At 44.8% G+C, this 21,693-nt stretch overlaps 1 protein-coding gene across 2 annotated transcripts; it reads right to left on the bottom strand.

Moving 5' to 3' along the window:
- Nucleotides 1-12,059: 12,059 nt before the first annotated feature.
- On the bottom strand, nt 12,060-19,484 carry LOC129687076 (acylcarnitine hydrolase-like). 2 transcript variants are annotated; one of them, XM_055621372.1, is made up of 12 exons: nt 19,372-19,484; nt 18,553-18,766; nt 17,768-17,906; nt 17,023-17,156; nt 16,684-16,942; nt 15,838-15,936; nt 15,458-15,598; nt 15,257-15,337; nt 14,875-15,019; nt 14,386-14,523; nt 13,960-14,032; nt 12,060-13,587 (listed from the first exon to the last, which is right to left on the bottom strand). In XM_055621372.1, the coding sequence occupies exons 1-12, from the start codon at nt 19,445-19,447 to the stop codon at nt 13,401-13,403; spliced, it is 1,686 nt and encodes a 561-aa protein (XP_055477347.1). In that variant the 5' UTR covers nt 19,448-19,484; the 3' UTR covers nt 12,060-13,400. The 2 variants fall into 2 exon arrangements, with proteins under 2 accessions (XP_055477347.1, XP_055477348.1); XM_055621373.1 differs by having other exon boundaries at nt 18,553-18,763.
- Nucleotides 19,485-21,693: the final 2,209 nt, after the last annotated feature.

Genomic DNA, 21,693 nt, shown 5'->3' with positions numbered 1-21,693 from the left:
CCAGAAAGAGGGCACCAGATCACAGTATAGATGGTTGTGAGCCACCATGTGGTTGCTGGGAGTTGAACTCAGGACCTTTGGAAGAACAGCCAGTGCTCTTAACCTCTGAGCCATCTCTCCAGCCCTATTGAAAATTTCCTAAGGAAACAAAAACATTATGGTGAAACAACACAGCCAGCAACAAAACATTCCATTTATATTGGATTCAAGACAAGGTTTACGATAGAAACAAAAGCAATTGTATGGTTGCTTTGAACAGAGTTCTAGGCAATGAAAGACTGCAAAAGGCAGTTAGAAAGCCATGGGAGCCCAGAAACATTGTAGACTTTATGTGGTGGTTGCACATCCTAAGTTACTCAGAGCAGAAAAGTGGTCTACAAGAATTTTTTTTTTTTTTTGAGACAGGGTTTCTTGGGGTTGGAGTCTGAAATGTCCCTCACAGTTGCACAGATGAACACTTGATTGCCAGCAGGTGGTGCTGTGTTGAAAAGTTGTGAATCTTTGCTAAAAGAATGACTCTGCTCCCTGACAGCTGCTATGATGCGAACAGTTGCCTCATGCTCACACCACCTAATGGGAGCTGGTGTTACTGCCCTGCTTTCCATGCCGTGATAGACTGTATGCCCTGAGCCATGATCCCAGATAAGTAAGTCACTCTTTCCTTTTCTTTTTCCTTTTTTCTCTTATCAGGTGTTCTGTCACAGCCATAAAAAAACTAACTAACACAGTCTCCCTGGAGCTGAGGTTAACCTTGAACTTTCTTTGTAGCTCTGACTCTCCTTGAATGTATTACCCTCCCACTTTGCCTCCGCTAGCACTGAAATTATAGGTGTGTCCCACTACACCCAACAAAGAGATTAGCTTAATTGCATGCAGATTATTGCACATCTGGGGAGCATTAGGGCTCAGTTGCACAGCCTGATCTGTTCAAGGGTTTTTAGAAAGCATGCCTTATTAGGCAGTAATTAGGTATGGGGCACTGCCCTTGTTAGGGAATGACACCATTCTTATGGCCCTCAGGGGTGTGGAGTGTGATAAGCTGCCCTACTTCGAGTGTTTACCTGTTTAACATTTGGCGATTTCTCTTTCCACTTCCCAATCACTGTGAGGCAATCCAGTGTACTCTCATGTGCTGCCCAGTAAATGTCAAGACACACCTTGGAATTTGGCCTCCCAAATTGTGAGCTAAAAGAAACTCTTTAAGTTGGAGCTTCACATTTTTTAATAGCAAAAGAAGATGAGCTAATAGAGTAGTTTTAAAAATTCATTTTAAATTATATATGAGTATATCTGTGTGTGGGTGCCCATGGGGGCAGAATCGGGCAATGAATCTCCTGGAGCTGGCATTACAGGCAGTTGTGTAAACATACCAATAAGGATGTTCAAATGGAATTTGGACCCTCTTGAGGAGCAAGTGCTTTTAACTGCTGAGCCATTTCTCCCTTCTGGAAGACTTGATATACCACACTCTTTGTGAGGGTATTCTTTGTGAGTATTGGCTGAAAAGGGAAATAAAGAGGGGGATGAAAGGCTATGTAAGTGATGGAGCTATTGTAGCTCTAGGTGGGCATATGAACATCTCAGACTTATCCCAGCTTCATTCAAGCCTACATCTATGACATAGGACACTACAGTTCTATGCACTTCTCCTAGAGTACAAAAAAAATCATGTCTGAAACGGTTCATAACAGCTTTGTTAAAGGTAACTGAAACCCAGGCTTGTGTTGCTTTTCTCCAATTCCAGTTCTTGGGAGGAAGAAGCATAGGATGGAGAGTTTAATGTCAGCCTGGGCTACATAGTGAAACCCATCCTATCCCACCCATTTTCCCCAAAGCTGAGAAGTGGAAACCACAATACTGCTGGGTGAACAGAATGCAGTATGAGCATACATAAGCTGCCTCTCTGCAGTAAAAGGAAACAGCTACTGTCCGAATCTCAAAACCAAAAGATCTCATCAGAGTCAAGAGAAGTTACATTACAGCTGCAAGAAGAGTAAGATGGTGGCTCTGAAGCATGTTTGGGGCAGTGACTTCAGAAAGGCACAAGGGAGGTCTTTGGGGTGAAAGAAACATTCTAAACACCATGTGATGACATCTACGTGCCTTATGAATTTACTCAGATTTACTGAACTACATATATGAAAGATTAATTTAATTGCATCTAAGTCATCCCACTCTGGACTGTTCAGTGGGAGAACACTTGCATGGCGCCCTAAGATCAATACCTAGCACCATAAAAAAATATCCATACTCAAACTGTTTAAAAATGTAGTAACTATTAAAAGTCTAAAGCACGTTCTTGGCATTTTATTTGGGAATTCAGTATGCATCCACAGAACTGAAAAGCAGAGGCATTCTTGCAGTAGAACTCCATAAGTGCTTCATATATTTAGAGGAAACAACCTGCATGGTCAGTGTTCACTAACAAGAAATTCATCCCTGTCCTCAGTTCAAGTCTACAGGGTCTTAATGTTATCATTGTCTAGCCCTGGTGGCACAGGTGGGTAGTGTGGAAATTTTCATCCTTTACCTCCAGACTCATGAGGCTCTGGTTGAGATTAAATACAGTAAATCAAAGAAGGACTTTCGAATGGGTGTATTGGTGCATACCTTAAATTCCAGCACTCAGGAAGCAGAGATAGGCAGATCTCTATGAGTTCAAGGCCAGCGTGGTCCTCACAGAGAGTTCCAGGACAGTATAGAGTGACCCTCTTCCTAAAATTAAAAAAAGAAAGAAAAAAGAGAAAGAAAGAAGGAAAGAAAGCAAGAAAGAAAAGAAAGGAAGGAAGAAAGGAGGAGTATCCATCAAGGAACAGGTGTGCCAAGAGGGCAGGTTGGTCAGAAGTAAAAAGATGGTTGTGTCTTTGCAATCTAAGGGATGAGGAATAAATCTTTTAATGACAGACAATGTCTAAAGGGTATAAGGGGCAGGCAGATAAAGCAAAATTTGTCACCTTCATAAAATACAACAGAGATTCAGATGTGAGAGGAACAAAGACACTTTTGGGGAAAATAACAAGGTGATGGGAAAATTACTCATATGCATTTTCTGGTGACCAAGAGATGGCTAGGTGGTCCTGAGGTTGCAGGGGACTATGAATGCAGGGAGATGCCTCCATTCATGGACATGCCTACCCCCTTTCCCCAGAGCCAAAGGATGGGAACTGATTCTCCTTGACATGTCTGGACATGACTTCTGTTTCCAAGTATTATCTTAGGCTACCTCAGTAGATGTGCAATGATCACGTAAGTATGGCCCTCGAAGTGTCTGCAGATCAAACAGCATTGGGGTAATGGCAGAAGATGTGTCACTCAGTGGATTAGTCACTTTTCTGTTCCTGTGATACAACAGCATGACCAAGGCGACACATAGAAGAGGTTTTTGGGGTTTGTAGTTTAAGAGGGTTAGAGCCAATGACGGCAAAGTGAAGGCAGCTGGTGGTGGGCATGGCAGCTGAAACAGTCGATGAAGGCTCACATCTTGAATCACAATCACAAGGGAGAGAGAGAATGAGAGTGGGAACGAGAGAGAATTGGGAATGAAATAAAACGTAAAACCTCAAGTTCCAGACCCAGTCCCGGTAATGTACTTCCTCCAGTCAGGTCACATCTCCCATTTGGTGCCATCAAATGGGAATCTATTTATTTATTTATTTATTTTGGGCGGCTGTTTTGATAAGTAGTCAGGCTGGCTGGGACTGTGATCCTTGCTCGGGTTCCTTACTGCAGAGGTTATAGCTATAGGGTGTGACACACTGCAAGTGAAGGCTAGATGGCTTTAACTGCCAAATATAGATGATATTCAGTGTTCAAAGCCAACAGATAAGGTTGACACCTTCACATTTTCCATAACTAGTGAACACAGTGGCTACAGTCTTGGGGGTACCAGGGTAGGAGTTCTCCATTTACCACACCAGGGACTATCTTGAAGACCCAAGGGACGTTAAAGGTTAATGTGGAAGGTCAATAGTATTCATTTTCTGGTGTTCTCTGATTACCACAATTTCCTATTTTTCTCAGAATACTTATTCCACTATGGTCTAAAGAGATACTATACCTGGATTAGCCTGTCTTGGTGTTCATTTTTTTCATCTATGACTCACAATAGAAGACTATGAAGATGAAGTTACCTCTTCAGAGCAGTAATGACTGTTACATTACATGAGACTCTCCCTCATCCTCCATGGCTCACAGTTCTCCCAACCTTGTTAATGACTTGAATCTCCTCTCTTGCCTCTCAGTTCTAGGGCCTCTGAGTCCATGGGCTCACACTCAGATAGTTAGTCTACCCTGTCTGCTTCCTTTACAAGCAGAGTTTTCCCAACACCAGCTGGCTGCCATTGCCCCCAAGATCTCATCATATCATGTGCAGATTGTGGCAAGTATAAAACTGTTTCCATTTTGTATTGCTTAAAGTGGCAAGAGTGACATTTCCACGTGAACATTTTATTTTATGTCAATATTAGAATGCCCACGTGCAGCTTTGTTGGCCATTGTCTTAGCTACTTTTCTATTGTTGAGAAGAGCCACCATGACCAATGCAACTTAGAAAAGAAAACATTTAATTGGGGGTTTGCTTACAGTTTCAGAGGTTGAGTCCATGACCATTATGGCAGGAGGCATGGCAGTAGGCAGGCAGTCATGGTGCTGAAGCAGTAACTGAGAGTTTACATCTTATCCACATGTAGGAGAGAGAGAGAGAGAGAGAGAGAGAGAGAGAGAGAGAGAGAGAGAGAGGCTGGGTCAAGTGTGGGCTTCTGAAACCTCAAGTCCATTAGTGACATATGTCTTTCACAAAATGGCGATCCAGTCAGGGTTGTCCCCAAAGTGTCACGATTCTGCTGGATGCAGAGTAGGGTGGACCCTTGGTCCAGGTAGTTCCAATTGCTTCTAGCATGTTGGTCTCCAGTGATAAGAACTGGTGGGGATGGGAATCCCAGAGATGTTCTGTTTCTACTCAGCACCCTTTGTCTAGACTAGACCAATGTGAAGCTCACCTGAAAAAGCCCAGGACACCCAAGCAACACTGGATAGTGAGCACCGCATTCTCAGCGGCTGCTAGCATGGATTCACGATGAGTAGGAGCCAGGCCCCAAACTATCCCACCACCATGGAGCCACACAGTCACCTAGAAAAGTCAAAACAGGAGCTTGCTTCCCAAGCTGGGCTGTCTCCTAGACTATCTGCTTTGCCTCTGTACAGCTAGACATGTACACAAAACTCCTCAGGACCTTATGACCCCATCAGCATAGGGGGCACTCTAGTCCTGTCAGCATAGACCAGCTCACCTGAACCCCCACGAATCTATGTTTTGATTAATGTCTCCAACTCTAGACTACTGTCACTATTATTCTTAGCCTCCATGCGGAATGAAATGGGCTATCTCCACGAATATGTTTCCTTATTATTAAATAAATGGACATCGAGTCTCATTGGCACAGCAGATAATAAGTTCTTCTCATTTTGGCTGACGTTGATGGCTAGCCCTTAGGTGCCTGAGTAAGTCTGTACCACTCAGATTGGCAAAGTGTGTCCTGAGTTTACCAGTAGGCATTGATCAGACCCCTGAGTCTTTGGGCTGATCTGTGATATATACCCAGTCTTCCACTGCCAACTATGGCTGAGAAGGCATTCTTGGATGCCATAGAGAGAGGCCTTCCCCCCGCCTCAGGCTCTACACTAATGGGACTCAGGTTCATTCTGTCTCTAGTAATCATCCCACAGAAAAAATACACTCACTCTGAGCTTGTCATGGCCTGACACTCACAAGTAGATTAGATCTCTCATGGGCATGGACTGTTGTTACAGATGTTGAGATAAAGGCAGTACTCAGACATAGAGGTAGGAGGCGTTCAGTTTCATCATCTTCAGACTCCTCTCCATTCAGTATCTCAACACTGTGCGAACAGCTGGGTACAATGACGGACTGTTATTCTAACTACCATTAGGTGGTCAAAACCAGGCATAGTCCTAAGTCTGGCTATGTTTCAGTCACCCTCAATGCCTGTTCTGCTCTGCATCATGCCCTTCTGACACATGGTCCTTCCTTGGAGTCTTTTCCCACTGAGGTAAAGTGTGCATGACTCACAGGAAGCTGGGACTGAACCCAGATTTCTGTAGAGGACTCCAATTGGGTGGGTGGGGGGCTTGGCTGTCACTCTCCCTGAGATTAGGACAGTGAGACATCTAGGATTCTTAAGAAAATGATGGGCTACATGCAGCGCCATTCACCATGTCTGTGTTAGTGAAGGTCTGGATATTGGAGTGCTGACCACCACTCCATCATTCACTCCAAACATCAGCACACCCGTTAGGAATCCCACATGCTGGTTGGTGGGATGGCTTACCAGGTAAAAGTGCTCGGTGAGCCAGCCTAAGGAACTGAGTTCAATTCCTGGAACCTACTATGGAAGTCTAGAAACTGACTCCTGAAAGCTGTCTTCTGATTTCTACACATGTACGTTGGTATGTGAGTACTTTCATTCACACATACATATCACACACACACACACACACACACACACTAAACAAACAATAAACACACATGGGAGAACTTCCCCAACATGTAGGGAATTCAGCTATGGAGCTGAGATGGAGGAACCACAGTGGCATGGCTACAAGCTTGGAGTACTTATCTGCTCCATGGCCTGAAGTCCCCTGGGCCCCAGAAGAGATACATGGCTGGGTAGGAGACTCCATCCCTCACAGTGCTCCACAGTCCAGCAAATGCAGAGGGAACAAACTGTAGCATTCCTGAGGTGGTTTGGCAAAGTGAATTACCAGAAAGGTGTGGACACCCATTTCAGTGCTGTTCAAGTAGACAGGGCTGCCTTGCATAGGCCCTGTGTGGGAGGTCCTGGTGGAGCTGGCTGAGTCCTGACCTATGAGTGCTCCGATCAGCAGCCCCCTCAGAGAGGTCAATCTCAGGCAGCTCAGTCAGGGTCTTCCGGTAGGCCCAGGTAGAAGCCTTGGGACTTGGTGTCAGCATTTATCCCCAAGATCTTCCAGCTATGGGCATCTTGTGTAGGAACAATTCTCTCTCTAACATCCCTGCCAGGACATGCAAGCTACTAGAAAGATGATGGGGTCCCACTGAAAAAAATCGTGTCCTATGGAATCTCAACCTAGAGATGACCAGAAATGACAAGAAAGCATTGTTTGTGCAAAGAGCAATGTGAGAGGAGCTAAGAGAACACAAAAAGCCCAGGCTGTTGCATTAGGGACCAGAGAGGGAAGTCATGATAGCAACTCACCTAATTATCCTCCCGTACCCAGCTCCTCCAAGTCCTGATATTAGGTGGATGTGGCTGATGAGTGCATGGGTTTGTTGGCTGTCGTTTACCTCAGGAAAGGCCCTGCTCTGGGTGCTATGCACTCTTTAGGCACCTTGGCCTCTTCCCCTGTTGAGGCTGTAGGGAAGTGTTCAATGAGGCCCTTCCTTCTCCTGCTGGGTATGTCACCTCCATTAGTCTTTACCTCCCTGGCATTCACTTTCAGTGATATCAGGTTTGTGGCTGCAGTGTTTGTCAGCTCTGATCCATTTATGTAAGAAAATAGAAAAGCCTTGTAGGTGTACATCTATCATGCATGCTCAGGCCTCAGAATGATGCAATGCATTTTTTCCCCCCAAGATAGGGTTTTTCTGTGTATCAAGCCCTGGCTGTCTTAGAGTTGTTTTGTAGACCAGGCTGGCCTCGAACTCACGGAGCTCTGCCTGCTTCTGCCTCTTGAGTGCTTTATTTGCAAGCATGGGCTACCATGCCTGACTAATGCATTTTTTTTTAACACTCTTGTTAAGATGAGAAACGGGGCATGGTGGCACATGCCTGTAATCCCAGCATTTGGGGAGGCAAAGGCAGGTGGAACTCTGCCTTTGTTACACAGAGAAACCCTCCTCTGGAAAAAAAAAGTCTCTGTAAAAGGAATAGTCTCTACATAGGCAATCTTCACAAAAACTTTTGTTAATTGTTCTGGATTTGATTTGCTTTTTAAAAGTTTTTTATTATGATGCCTGTAATATTTGTGATAATCATATTCATTTTGTTACTCTTTTTTGTGCCTCTCCCCCTTTCACATTTCTCTTCCTATTTCCTACTTTTGTATCTTTTTTATTTTCTTTTAAAAGATCCAATGAGTTTAATTAGGTTTTTTTTTTTGTTTTTATATCTTTTTTTTTTTTTAAACAGGAGGACATTTGAAGGTTTATTTAAAAGCGTATGGGCAAATTATCATTGCCCATACTACTGAAGAAACTGTCTCTTTCTTCCCTTGCACCCATTAACTACCCATAGAGCTCAGGCAGGTGAGAAGGCCTCCTGAGCCTGTCCCCCCAGAAACTCATGCCTATAATTCCTCATGATATTTAATTTTTATTATTCACTTATTTGGTTAGTCTGAGATAAGCTCTTACTATGTAGCCCAGTCTGGCCTGCAGCTAGATTCTGACCCCAGGCATCCCAGCAAAGAGTGTTCAGTAAGTAAGGTAGGTCTTCCTACCTAGAAGGTTTTGGTACTCTCCCAAGAGCCTGGAAAACAGCATGCCAGGATCACAGGGTAAGGTGGTGTGGTAAGGTAAGGTAAGGTAAGGTAAGGTAAGGTAAGGTAAGGTAAGGTAAGGTAAGGTAAGGCAAGGCAAGGCAAGGGTGAATTAGACTAGCAATTCAGGTGGGAGGTCATCAGAGTTCACACTTAGACACCTGGAATGATAGACATGAAGGCTTGAACCTACACTATGAATATTGACTCAACCCTCCTGACACAACCCTCCTGATAAAGGCCTAGAGAACATAACCTTTACCCTATTAAAAAAAAGTGTTCCTTTGCCCAAGGTGGGGTTCGTGTGTAAGAGAATACATGAATTCTGATTTCAGCAGTGGGATACCAGTCTAGGAACTGTGTGCCCTAGGGCCAGGAAACTTGACCATGATCCCTCTGAAGGACACAAGGGTGCTCCTATAGCTAAGGAGATGACACTTAGAGCTCAATGGTGCTTTGAAGGCATTATTAGTTTCATTATTGTCTGAGGATCAGTTACAGCTACAGCCTCAACCAAACACAGAGGGAAATGTCACATCGTCCTGTTTCGAACTTTGTGCCTGGTACCTTTGACTTGCAGATCCAGCTCCTGAAAGCCTCTCCACTGGAAAGGCTTCTTGGTGACGAGTATCTTCACTCATCACGGAATCTCTGTGTACCATAGGGATCATGGGGTTTTGGTGTATCCACTGTATGGTGTATCCACTGTATGGTGTATTTTCCCTCACTGTCAACTGTCATCTTGACTAGCTTACTGCTCCATTCTCCTCTGCCCCTGGCCTTCTCAGCCTCTGACTTTCTGACCCCAGTCCCCATCTCCTCCACATGGAGTCATAGTGTGCACACAGAGGAGGAAAGATCATCCTGAATGAGATAATCCAGAAACAGAAAAACATGCATACTCACTTTTAAGTGGGTATTAGCCATTTTATATAGGATAAACATACTAAAATCTACATACCTAAAAAAGCTAAACAATAAAGAGGGAGGATGCTTAAATCTCATTCAGAATAGCAAATGGGATAGACACCGGAAGTTGTGTTAGAGAGAGAACAGGATGGAGCCTATCCCAGAGGTCCTCTGAAAGTCTCCACCCAACAGGGGATCAAAGCAGATTCTGAGACTCACAGCCAAACTTTGACAGAACATAAGGAGTCTTATGGAAGAAGAGGTTGGGGATAGAAGGGCCTGGAGTGGACAGGAGCTCTACAAGGAGATCAACAAAGCCAAAAAAATTGGACATAGGGGTCCAGTAAAGACTTATGTACCAATTAAGGTCTTGCAGTGAAGGAAACTAGATGCCCTGCTCAGATGTAACCCATAGGTAGTTCAGTTTCCATATAGGTCTCCAAGTAAGGAGAGCAAGGGCTTAATCTGACATGAGCTCAGTTGCCTGCTGCTTGATTTTTTCCCCCTGGAGGTGTTGTTTTGCCAGGCCACAGAGTAAGAAGATCCAGACAGCACTGATGACACTTGATAAGCTATGGTCAGATGGCAGGGGAGGACTTCCCCTTTCAGTGGACAAAAGGAAGTAAATAAGGGAAAAGAATGAGGGAGGGTGGGACAGGGTGGAAATGATGGAAGGGACTATGATATGGATGTAAAATGAATAAATTGTTAACAATAAACATTAAAAGTATAAACAACAGGAACATTACTTTTAGGAAAAGCAAGAGCCCATAGGCCACAATATTTAGGAAACTGTTCCAGTGACATGATTCCTCCTAGGTCTGAGTCTGTGTTGCAGTGGAGGTGCCAGGTTTCCCAACAGGAAGATATGGTAGGCCTTGTCCATGCAGGAACTTATATCCACAGGCAGATTGGTGGGGCAGGGCAGAGTGGCAGCTGCAGGAGAGCTGAACTGACTAGACAGAGCCAGCATTTACCAGGTGGAGGAAGGCATACCTGCTGAATTTGATCACTCTTTGGTCCGCCGGAAGGCACAACATGACTTCTGAAGCCATTCTAGATACCAGCAACCCTTACCCTTGGTTTAGAGTCACCGTGTTTATGATCCTCATGCTCACAGGCCAAATGTTGGGTTTGTGTTAGAAAGCCAGGAGCAGGAGGTTCTAATTGCAGATTTTGGCTTCTCTAAGGAGATGTGTTGAGGATCCCATAGAAGAGAAGGGGCAGGCATTTGACTTTTAGGGTTTGGGGCTGCCTCAAGTGTGTTCTCTAGGGCTTGCATTATTGTTTTTTTCTTTTCATTTGATTCTACACATTCAAATTTTTTCTTCTTAAATTCTTCATTGGTGCATTCATCATTCAGCAGCATGTTGCCTAATCCCCACAGGATATCATGTGTTCTATAGTTTCTCTTACCATGGTGTTAGAGTTTTTATTGTGATCAAATAGATGTAATTACTTCAATTTTCCTGTATTTCCTAAAAATTGTTTTGGGTCCTAACACACAATTTATTTTATAAAAAATTCTCATGGGCTTCCAAGAAGAATGTGCATTTTGTAGCATGTAAATGGGATGTTCTGTAGGTGTCTATTTACTCCACCCGATCTACGACATCTTTTAATTTGGATGGTACTCTGTTTGTTTATGTGTGGCACTCGTTAAGTGCCCATCCCCAATCCATTTCTCCTCTATGCCATGGCTAGTATGGTGAAAAACTCCTCTGAGAGCAAGTTCAGAGTCATTTATTCACCGGACAAGCATTTTTAGGCACTGTTGGTTCCATCACTGGGACTCTATGGACGCTCAGAGCCTATGGTAAGGCTGAGATCCTGGGCCATAAACAGGAGCTTCACAACCCAGGGAACCTTGTTGGGATTCACCAAAGAGTACAGTCAGGAGCTCCCAAGTGGCTAAGCCAGGCTTCATGGAGGAGACTGTGCATCTCTACTTCAGACATTTACCAGTTCCACCTGAGAACCAGTCTCTTTCTGTCCAGCCCTCAGTAATCGACAGCACCCTCAGCCTGGCACAACAGGCCTTCCTCCTCAGTGCTTTTCTCAAAGTGTTTCCACTGGCATGGTACAACCATGACTGTGTCTGACTCTCTGAGTCAGCAAGGCATGATGTCAAGTGAGTGTCTCCCCTTCAAAGTCTCTGTGCTCTCAGTCCCGGCCTAGGGAGATGTTCACTCTCCTCTCAACTTCCCCACTGAAGGAACAGCTGGAATTTGGGAGATGCACTGTCCCAGCTCTTCTATGAACAAGGACATGGAACTAGATTCCTTGTGTTACCTGAGAAGCCTGGTGTTTCTTAATCATTGGCAGCAGGAGCCCAATAATGAGCTCAGGCCCCAGTGGGAGAATCCAGCACCAGCCTTCTACAGATTATCCTTCTCTGCCCCTGGTGTCCAGGATGGGCAAGCAGTAATATTCACTGTGATCCCAAAGGTCATGTTGTCTAGTGGTTTCAGTTTTAAAAGGGGGACTTTGCCAATCTGGGAAAACGTGGCTTGTAGGGCAAGCTGATCAGAGGCAAGGGGATATGACATATCACAGGGTTTCTCATATGAAAGATCAGGACAAAATTAATGACAGGACAACATTGCTTGGGAGAATTCAGGTAGCTTGAGAACAATTTGACAACTTTTAATAATGATATAAAATAAAAGATATGGTATTTATGAGAAAGACCAAAAATGTCTAGTCACAGTAAACATGTAAAAATGAAAGTCATGTATACGGACAATCAAGGCAAGGGGGGTTATCACAGGGGCCAGGAGGTTGCAGCGGAACTGGGGAAGTCAGGAGGACAGCCATATACTTGAACAAGCACACATGCAGGTAGGGGACAACAATCTCTACTGTACATGTATGGACCTTCTGACCCCTCACCCTGCTACTAGGACTCACCGTATAGTCAAACATCCACACAGATGGGCTGTGCTCGTGCACATATGGGCTTTATCATGCACACAGACCCTTGGAAGTAGGGACAAACCTCAGCAGATACAAAGTTCCAACCTAGTTCTTCTGGACACACATAGATACACATACAGATACACACACACACACATACACAAACTATCCTAGGCTTGGGGGGATCATAGATACTTAAAACTACTTCTCATATAAAATTGTGGCACTGACTACTTTGGGACAGAAATAAATGAATGGGGATGGATTATGGGAAGGGGGAAAAGAAATCAATAATGGAAAATGGACAGATTATCTTAAAATAAATTGTTAGTAAAATTTAATTTATAAACATAGTAGACAGAGACACTTTCAGATGTTTTCAAATGACTAACTTAGGAACCTCTATGTGCTATGTTTTGAAAATATCTATGAATCATACTTCTGTATTGAACGTTAAGCTCCAGTGTGATGATACTAAGAGTGAGACATATTGGAGGCCTGGGTCATGAGAACTTTTAATTATCCCATGTACTCAGTGAAAACACAAGGTATCATCTTTGAGTCAGAGAGCAATATCTTAATCTTGGAATTAATGGTCTCCAAAAGTATGAACTTGATGAGAAAGGGCATGTGATTTTTACACAGTCTACCCATGTCAAATAGGTTCTCTAAAGAACCCATATCAATGTTCTCCAAAGCTTCTGCTTTAGTTAAAGAGAGTTTTGGTCATAGAGAAGAGGACAGTGAGAATGAGAGATGAGGTGAGGAAAAAAAAGGAAAGGTCCTAGTCCCAATTGATTGTGAAATGGGTTGGGCCACTTAGGGGCTCACAAATCCACACTGCTATGGGAACACTTACCAAGTGGTCTAACAAAAGATGATTCAGCAGGAGAGGAGTCACATGCAGAGGATTTGTGATAAATGTAGAAGAACAGAAAAGTGCAGAGGGTATGTGAATGTTAGAATCAACCCAGGCTCCTCAATATGATTTGGGAGCCTGAAGCAGACTCTTTCCCACACACCATTCCTCACACAGGGCACTAAAGCTCTTTGTGCATGGTCTGAGATCTCTTTAGCTCCTGGATCTTCTGGGGCAGAGTCTTGGTCCAGAACTTTAGCCTTCCAGTCTTCAGGGCTTGGCCCACAGCAGGTTGGATGTCCAGTTGTAGGTACTGCTCCTCATGGTCAAACACAGGCCAGTAGGGTAGACCCTCGCTGTTGGGGTTCCTGTGGATATGCCACCAAGCAAACAAAAATGAGTTCACTCTGGTTCAAAGCCTGTTCCTCTGATTTTGGTCAAGACATTGAAACAATTAGGCTGGTGGTTAAGGGGGCTGATGGGACAGGTGTCCTGATATGGGGATACAAATGTCACTTACTAGTTTCTATATCATATGGGGGAAGACTCCTGACCTGTTTTATGTCTTTCTGTAAGAGGCAGTATCTAAAGAACAGTACCACAAACACTATAGCCAATTGCTATTAGGTAGAGAAGACTATCATGCAATGGAAGATCCATGTATGCTAGAAGGCGACCATCCAAAAAGGAGTCCTAGAGAGGGACCCACACGTGTAAGGTTGAGAAAAGTGTGTTCTCACCCATGTCTTGCAAAGTTGGCCCAGTACTTCATCATCCTCCTGTTCAGCAGCTCCTCCTCCTTGGTTATGTTAACTGGAGTCATGAGAAAGACAAAGGTCCAAGTATATGCCTCCTTACACAACTGCCAACTCACTCGTCACACTCACCATCCCACCTGTTGTCTGAACCCACACTATTGGCTTTGTTTCCCCCCTTCTTCACTATATAGAGTAGCCAAGATCAATGCATGCCTCTAATTGAGTTCCTGCCCCAATGTGATGTCAGGTCCTCCATTACAGACTATACTGGAAAGGGTCCATATTCTAAACTGGATACACACACACACACACACACACACACACACACACACACACAACTATAGGATTTCTCAAATGGACTGAGAGCTACGGATCTCATTTAGCTCAAGGAAAATAAAGAAGACTCACATTTCATGCCCCAGAAGAAGGACCCAAAGACAAAAGGAACCTCATCCCCGTGGTCAGCCTTCACGTGGGGTGGCCTGATATTCTTTAGGAAACTGGATTGATGTTGGAACTCATAAAAGTAGACGGGGGCATGAGAGCCTGGAGGTGGGGACAAATGTTGATTTAGCGGTACCTCACCTGGAGCTTTTTTGACACATATTTGGTGATTATTATACCATGATATAATGTTACCCATAGCTATAAAAGTTAAATGGGAGAAGGAGTTCCAGGTTGGAGTGCTAGCTTTGGAAAAGCCCTTGGCTAAACAGTGCCTGTGACCTTCCCAGCTAAGTAGTTTTGTTAAGTCAATAGAGTATCAGCAACCCATTTTCTCCTATGTGTCTGCATTTCACCCTTTTAAATTAGACATGAGGAGACCTGGATACCACAGTGCTCCCCATGACCCACATCCCTGAGATGCTCCCCGAAGCCTGTGACAGATGTACTCACGCTGAAAATGTGCTACTTGGAGTGCAGGGATCACAAACATGAAGTCTCCCATCATCTCTGTGAACTGTATTTGTAGAGCTTGGGGATCTTCAGTGTCTCCCATGTACTCTTCCATCAGCAGGTCACTGCACTCAGGAGGCAGCATCTACACCAAGGAAACCAGGAAGCATGGGCTTAGGCATGCTATTGGATAAGTAGGTAACAGACTTGGGTGTGGGGAGAATAGGGCCTGGGATGAGATAGGGTATAGGCAAAAACGTTCATGCTCTGAGGTGACCCCAAACAGAATCACACATATGTACTGACCTTTATAAATAGGGTTGTTGTCTGAAAAGAATATATGAGGGACCCCTCTATTTGGACAAGTCCAGAGGTATCTCACCATTTGTGCTGCTGTATTCTTCAGAACAGCCTGCAGGTTCTCTCTGGTCATTTCCTTTATTGTCTGAACAGAGCCTATGACCTGGAAGCAGAAGACAGGATTAAGTGTGAGATCTGATGGACCTGGGTTAAAGATGTATTGAGTTTCCACTGCTTAGCATATGGCTCTCCAGGTTCCTAGAGATTTGGAAGTGAGACTCACCTTGGGGATGATCCAACCATACTCATCATTGTTGAAACCAACGATGCTGGGGACAGGGTGAAAATCCACAGAAGCCAACAACTCTTGGGGATGCCTAGGTAGGAACTCCCCATCCACCACAGCAGGGATCATTATCAAGTCCTGAGGAACATTAAACAGCAATTCAGAAGGTTAATGGAATAAACATCCTGATGTCCACTGAGTTATGCCATCATTTTCTCATTTCTTACTAGTCCGGGGTGCTTTGCTCACTCTGGAGGAGAAACTACATTTACATCAGCCTATCTGGAATTCATTTTGCACACAGAACTGAAAGAACACAGAGCCATAAGGATGAGGTATTTGTAGACCAGGTTCTTCCAGACACTCAGTTCTCCCACCTTGTTAATGACCAGAATCTCTGCTTCACTCTTGCCTCTCAGACAGCGCACCAGGCCCTCTGAGTCCATGGCCTCACATCCAGATAGGCTGGCCACCATCTGGAAAGGGAATGAGCATGGAAAAGCGTTGCCAATTTCAACTTGATCCTATTTGCATCTAATTCCCACACTATGCTGTGTTCTGTGTGGAATGGAATAAGTATATATTGTTCCCATTACCTTCTTGCTCAAAGGTGACAGCCAGCAGGCAGTACCCTTTCTACCTGCATACTTGTTCTTTCTGTTAGGTTAGTTTTGTTTTCTTCACCCACCTTTCTCTGTTTCATATGCGAGGGATGGAGTAAGTGTGCCAAGGTTTGTATGCGAAGATTAGAGGACAAAGCCTCAGTCTTCGTTGTCCCCTTTATTTGACAGGGCGTCTTTTGTTTTGTTGCTGCCTACTAATAAGCCTGTCTGCAAACATCCAAGGAGTCTCTTGTCTCTGCCTCCCACCCGACCATAGGAACATTAAAATTACAGATACATGTTACTATCCCCAGTGTTTTATGAGTTCTGGAGATTTGAGCATAAGTCCTCAACCTTTTACTCCAAGTACTTTCAAAAACCAGTGAAGGAGCTCCAAGCCCATACATACTCATTTTTTTTGCCAAAGATGGAAATTGCTAAGGGTAGCTTTGCTGTCTGCATCACATACTCATCCTGTATTAAAGGAGAGGTGTGGATTCTAATACTCGAGCCCTTGAGGTGTCATTTCCCTAGATCTTTGTTTTCTACACTGACCACCAGAGTGCCAGAGAATAGTACTGTGGCAATAGATACAGGATTGAAATACTTGGGGGCACTCACTTGGTAAACGTCCTCAGAGGAGCTGGATACCATACCAGGCAACAAAGCCACCCCACTCTCCATGATGGCACCGTGGAAGAGTCCTTGGGACATGGGGGACACAACATGTGAGGACACACTGACACCACCTGCTGACTCGCCAAAAATAGTGACCCTGTCAGGGTTGCCTCCAAAGTGGGCGATGTTCTGCTGGACCCAGCGTAGGGCGGCCACTTGGTCTAAGAAGCCCCAGTTGCCTTTGGCGTGCTGGTCCCCAGTGCTGAGAAGTGAAAGAGACAGGGATCACAGGGTGTCTAGGATCTTCTCGGGTACCATTGTCCAGCACAGCCCCATGCTCACCTGAAGAAGCCCGGGACACCCAGACGGTACTGGATAGTGACCACCACCACATCCTCAACGGCTGCCAGTGTGGATCCATCATACATGGAAGCCATGCCCATAACCAGAGCACCACCATGGATCCACACCATCACCTGGAAAAGTCAAGAGAGATGCCAGGAAGCTCCGAGCTTGTCCAAGCTCTTCTGGTTTGCTTACTACAATATCAACTGCTGTTTCCCTGTGCAGCTACAGAAACATATAAAAAATCCCCAGGACTTCGGGGCCTTGGCCATAGCCAGGGACCTCCAGATGCCTTATCAGTATATTTCTTGTCCGTATCCCCACCATGTGCCTCAGTTTAAATTAATGTCATCATTACTCAGTGAAAAAAAGAGGGGTGTCTCCATGGACATCTCTCTGGATTAAAGATAGAAAGGATAATCAAATCTTATTGTCACAATAGTAATCCAAAAGCAGAAATCTGGGTGACCTCAGTATTGGGGTCCTCAGCACCTAAGCAGTTCATCAGGGCTCGAGTTCTATAATGAACCCAGGTTTTATCAAAGAACTGGAGACTTTTATTGCTCAATGCTCCAGTGCTCTGTGTCCCATACCCAGGTTTCAGTGGCATAGTGTGGCTGAAAAGGCCTTCTTTGACCCAAATAAGGTAAGACTCATTATCAGAGTTCACCCTGCAGTGGAGCTTAGGTTGCTTTTGTCCCTTCTAGTCATACTGAAAAAAAAAAAAAAAGCCGAGACTCACAGGCAGGTTAGAGCCCTCATGGGCATGAGCTGGTGCATAGATGTTGAGGTACAGGCAGTCCTCAGACATAGAGAGGGGAGGGAGGGTTAGAGTCATCTCCTTCAGTCCCTCCACATTCATCATAACATTTTGCAGACAACTGGTGAAAAGAGGAGACAGTTATTCCAAGAGATGGATGGTGATCAAAACCAAATACGAGTATGGATTGTTTTTCTTTTTTCTTGTCTGCCTTCAGCTGCTGCCTTCACAATGCCCTAATCACACATATTCCTTCTCTAAATCTCTTTCAACCAAGGTAAAGGCCAGAGGCTCCCTGAAAGCTGGGGTGGAACCTGATTTCCTGGTGGCACTTGGCCCTGTTGATTGGCACAGACTGTTAGGGTGGGGTTAGCGTGTACTCATCAGTGCTGAATTCGTCAGGGACCTGAAGTTTCTTCTACTGGATTCAGGAGTGCTTGCTGCTTAAGAGGTTACATTACCTCATGCCTAGAGATGCCTCCTACTTTGGCAGGGAACACTGGGCTTAATTTGAATCTGTGAGCAATTTTATCTTTGTTCTTCTCAATAGTACCTGCATCTAACTCCTTGAGTGCCAAGCTCTGATCCAGGAGCCCGGCACATTTGTTCTACTCAGTTTTAGCATATCATCAGAAAACTGGATGGGACACTCCCCACAAGGAGAGAAAACTGCTGTGTAGCTGAGATGGAGAAACACTTGAGAGTGGCCCAGAGTTCAGAGGACATTCTTACCCCAGTGAATGAAACCCTCTGGGCCCAGAACTTACATGGCTGAATGTGAGGTCCCATCTCTCACACCACTCCATGGTTTAGGGGCCTCAGGAGGTGCAAAGCGCAGTGGTCCTACAGGAGGCTTGGCAAAGGGAATTCCCAGGAAGGTGTGGACACCAACTTTAGTGTCCTTCACATTAAGGAGGCTTCCTCGAACCTGGCCTGTGTATGTTTTTCTGATAGGGCTGGCCTCTAAGGAGTCTTGACCTGCTGGAGAGAGGCCATCAGGGTTAGTTTTCTGTAATCAGCTTCCAGATGAATGCAAGATTCCCATCACATTGTTACCAGAGCACTGGAGAAGGGAACCCAGGGCCCCCCAGTTCAGCTGTGGGGTGTGAGTGTGGGAGCTTCCCTACGCCCCAGGGCCAGGAACCTTTCCTATTTTCATGTGAAGGCTGTCAAAGCTTTTCTCTGGCAAAGAGATCAGATACTCAGAGCCATTTGGGCACATGAATTCATGATTATTGTTATTGTCCAAATGTCAGTGGTAGTTACAGTCATAGCCATACACCAAGAAAGGAAAAATGCCTTTTATTTTTCCTTGAAGTGTGTACTGATTTTCCCAGAACTCATTACACTGAACTGTCTCCTCATAATGGAGTGATCTTAGGTAACTATAACTCTCTGTGTGCTAGTGGGGCCACAACATGTGAGGGCTTTGTTAAGGAATTGGTAGGCACAGTATTCTCACACTTTAATCTATCATTTCCCTCCATCCCCCCACTTCCCTTCCCTCCCACAAGCCCAGCCTCTGGCATGCAGGATCGGCAGCTCTGTCTCCAGTCAGTCCCCATTGCCTGTTTAGGGAGCCTCACCCTGCACACGGAGGAGGAGAAGCAGGAGCCCAAGGAGCCCAGCTTTCAGCCAGCTGTGCAGCTGGTTCAGGGGCATGGTCGGCTCCCAGGCCTCCGTCTGTGCTGCCAGGACGACCACGCCTCACAAACAGGAAAAAAGAACCTTTGAGCCTTGCCCAGGCAGGAATTTCAACCAAAAAGATGTAGGTGGAGCAAGTTTTCATTGTAGGACAACCAATTAGTCAGAAGTGACTGGAGCCAATGGGCTGGGGGCAGGGCAAAGCCACTGTCTTAATCAGGCTTCTCTAGAGTAGCAGGACTTACAGAATGAATCTCCCTATATAAATAGGGATACAGATACAGATACAGATACAGATACAGATACAGATACAGATACAGATACAGATACAGATACAGATACAGATACAGATACGGGATTTACTAGAATAATTTATATGCTAACTAAACACTGGCTGGCACTGACCGGGGATTCAAGAATCCAGAAGTTGCTCAGTCCATAAGGCTGGATGTCTCATGTAGTGTTCAGTTGATGCTGGAATTCTGAAGTCGTCTCTAATGCCAGTGAGGACTGGACTTGCTAGGAAGGCGGGAACAAGCAGGCACAGAGCCAAATCTTCTGTTTTCCATCTCCTTGTATAGGCTTACAGAAGGCGTGGCCCAGATTAAAGGTATATCTTCCTGCCTCAAGATCTGGAGCAAAGGCATGAGTCTTCCTACCTCAAATGTCCAGACTAAAAGTAAATTGACCTACTACTAGCCAAGCAAAAAACCCTTGCAACTGTGTCCTCCATATCTGGATTCCAGATGTGGTCATGTGGACAGCTAAGAACAATTATCATGGCCATCTCTGCTGTTTCTGCTGCCTCTTTGGCCTCCTGAAGATACACAGCATGTATTCTGAAGCTCTTCTGGAATACCAAGAACACTGTCCGCACACATTGGCAGAAAGCTGTTAACAGGAGTAGCCAGAGGCCTTCTGTGAGTAGGTCACATGCAAGTGGTCACAGGAGAGACAGACAAATGCAGGAGCTCTGAGAGTGATCTTTAACCTCAAGATTCCCTTGCGCTTTGAAGACTCAGTTTACTGAGCCTGCTTCCAGGGTCCCTGATCCCTACAACTATCTCAGGATCTGCATGGATCCCCTTCCCTTTTGGGTCACATTTGTTTCAACAATGCACACTGCAATTCTGGTGTTTTAAAAGTCCCCAGCTCCTATCCACTCCACTGTCATGATGGGTCTCCTCTAGTGGCCAGCTCCTGCCAAGATCTACTTCATAGGTGTTTATTCACTTAACAAAATTTTAATTTATTTGCATTTATTCATTTATTTATTTATGGTGCTCATATTATGAGGGTGATCCCATGCTGTGGCTCAAGATGGAGATGGAAGGACAATTTGTGTAAGTTCACATTCTCCTACTGTGTGGATTGAAAGTAGAACTTGAATCATCAGGGTTGGAGGAAAGTTCTCTTACCACACCCTGATCATCCTCACTCTGAACCACATGACAAGTATTTAATGGGGCCTTGCTGGCTCTAATACCAGCGTCAGTCTGGGCTCTCAGAACCTATGATAAAGCTGAGATACAAATCTAGAAATAAGAGTCTCAGAATCAGAAAGAACCTGTCAGGATAAATTAAAGAACACATGAGCAAGATTCTATCCTTAGTCCAGTCTGACTCCTTGGAGGGAGTGTTGTGAGGATCAGTGTCAGACAGTCTTTAATGCACCTAAGAATTGGCTCTTGGCAATTATTATCGATAATTATCATTATTATCCAAGTAATAATCTAGAGCTTTACAGCATTGCACTACAGAAATTCTCCCTTGATGTCTTTCTTGCTGTTTCCCTGACATAACCCAGCACAGGTTTTCTTGTCTCTTCTAATAAACAGGGGCTCCTTCTATCAAAAGAACTGCTAGATCGGGAGGGCTGACAATTTCCCATTTTCTTCAATCTTGGTATGAGGGAACCAGACCCTGATGGATGCTGGGTGTCTCTATACTTTTTAATCCCAGACATTTTTGTAGCTCACCTAGGGAAATCCCTGTGTGCTCTGCTACTCACTGCAGCATCATTCAGAGGCCCTGTGTTAATGATTCCCATGGCCACAGTGAAAATGTGAAACAAAGAAGACACTCAGGTTGTGTTCTGTGGAGGGAGACAGGGAGTGAGTAGAGAGGGCATGAGACAGAGACAAAGATGAGTGACAGACAAACATACACTCACACACACAGAGAGAGAGAGAGAGAGAGAGAAGAAGAAGAAGAAGGAGAAGAAGAAGAAGAAGAAGAAGAAGAAGAAGAAGAAGAAGAAGAAG

This window comes from Psammomys obesus, unplaced genomic scaffold (assembly GCF_907164565.1).
Source record: "Psammomys obesus unplaced genomic scaffold, mPsaObe1.curated_primary_1811, whole genome shotgun sequence".
Classification (NCBI taxonomy): Eukaryota; Metazoa; Chordata; class Mammalia; order Rodentia; family Muridae; genus Psammomys; species Psammomys obesus.
Note: the sequence above shows the minus strand (reverse complement) of the source record. Positions and strands in the feature narration are given on the sequence as shown.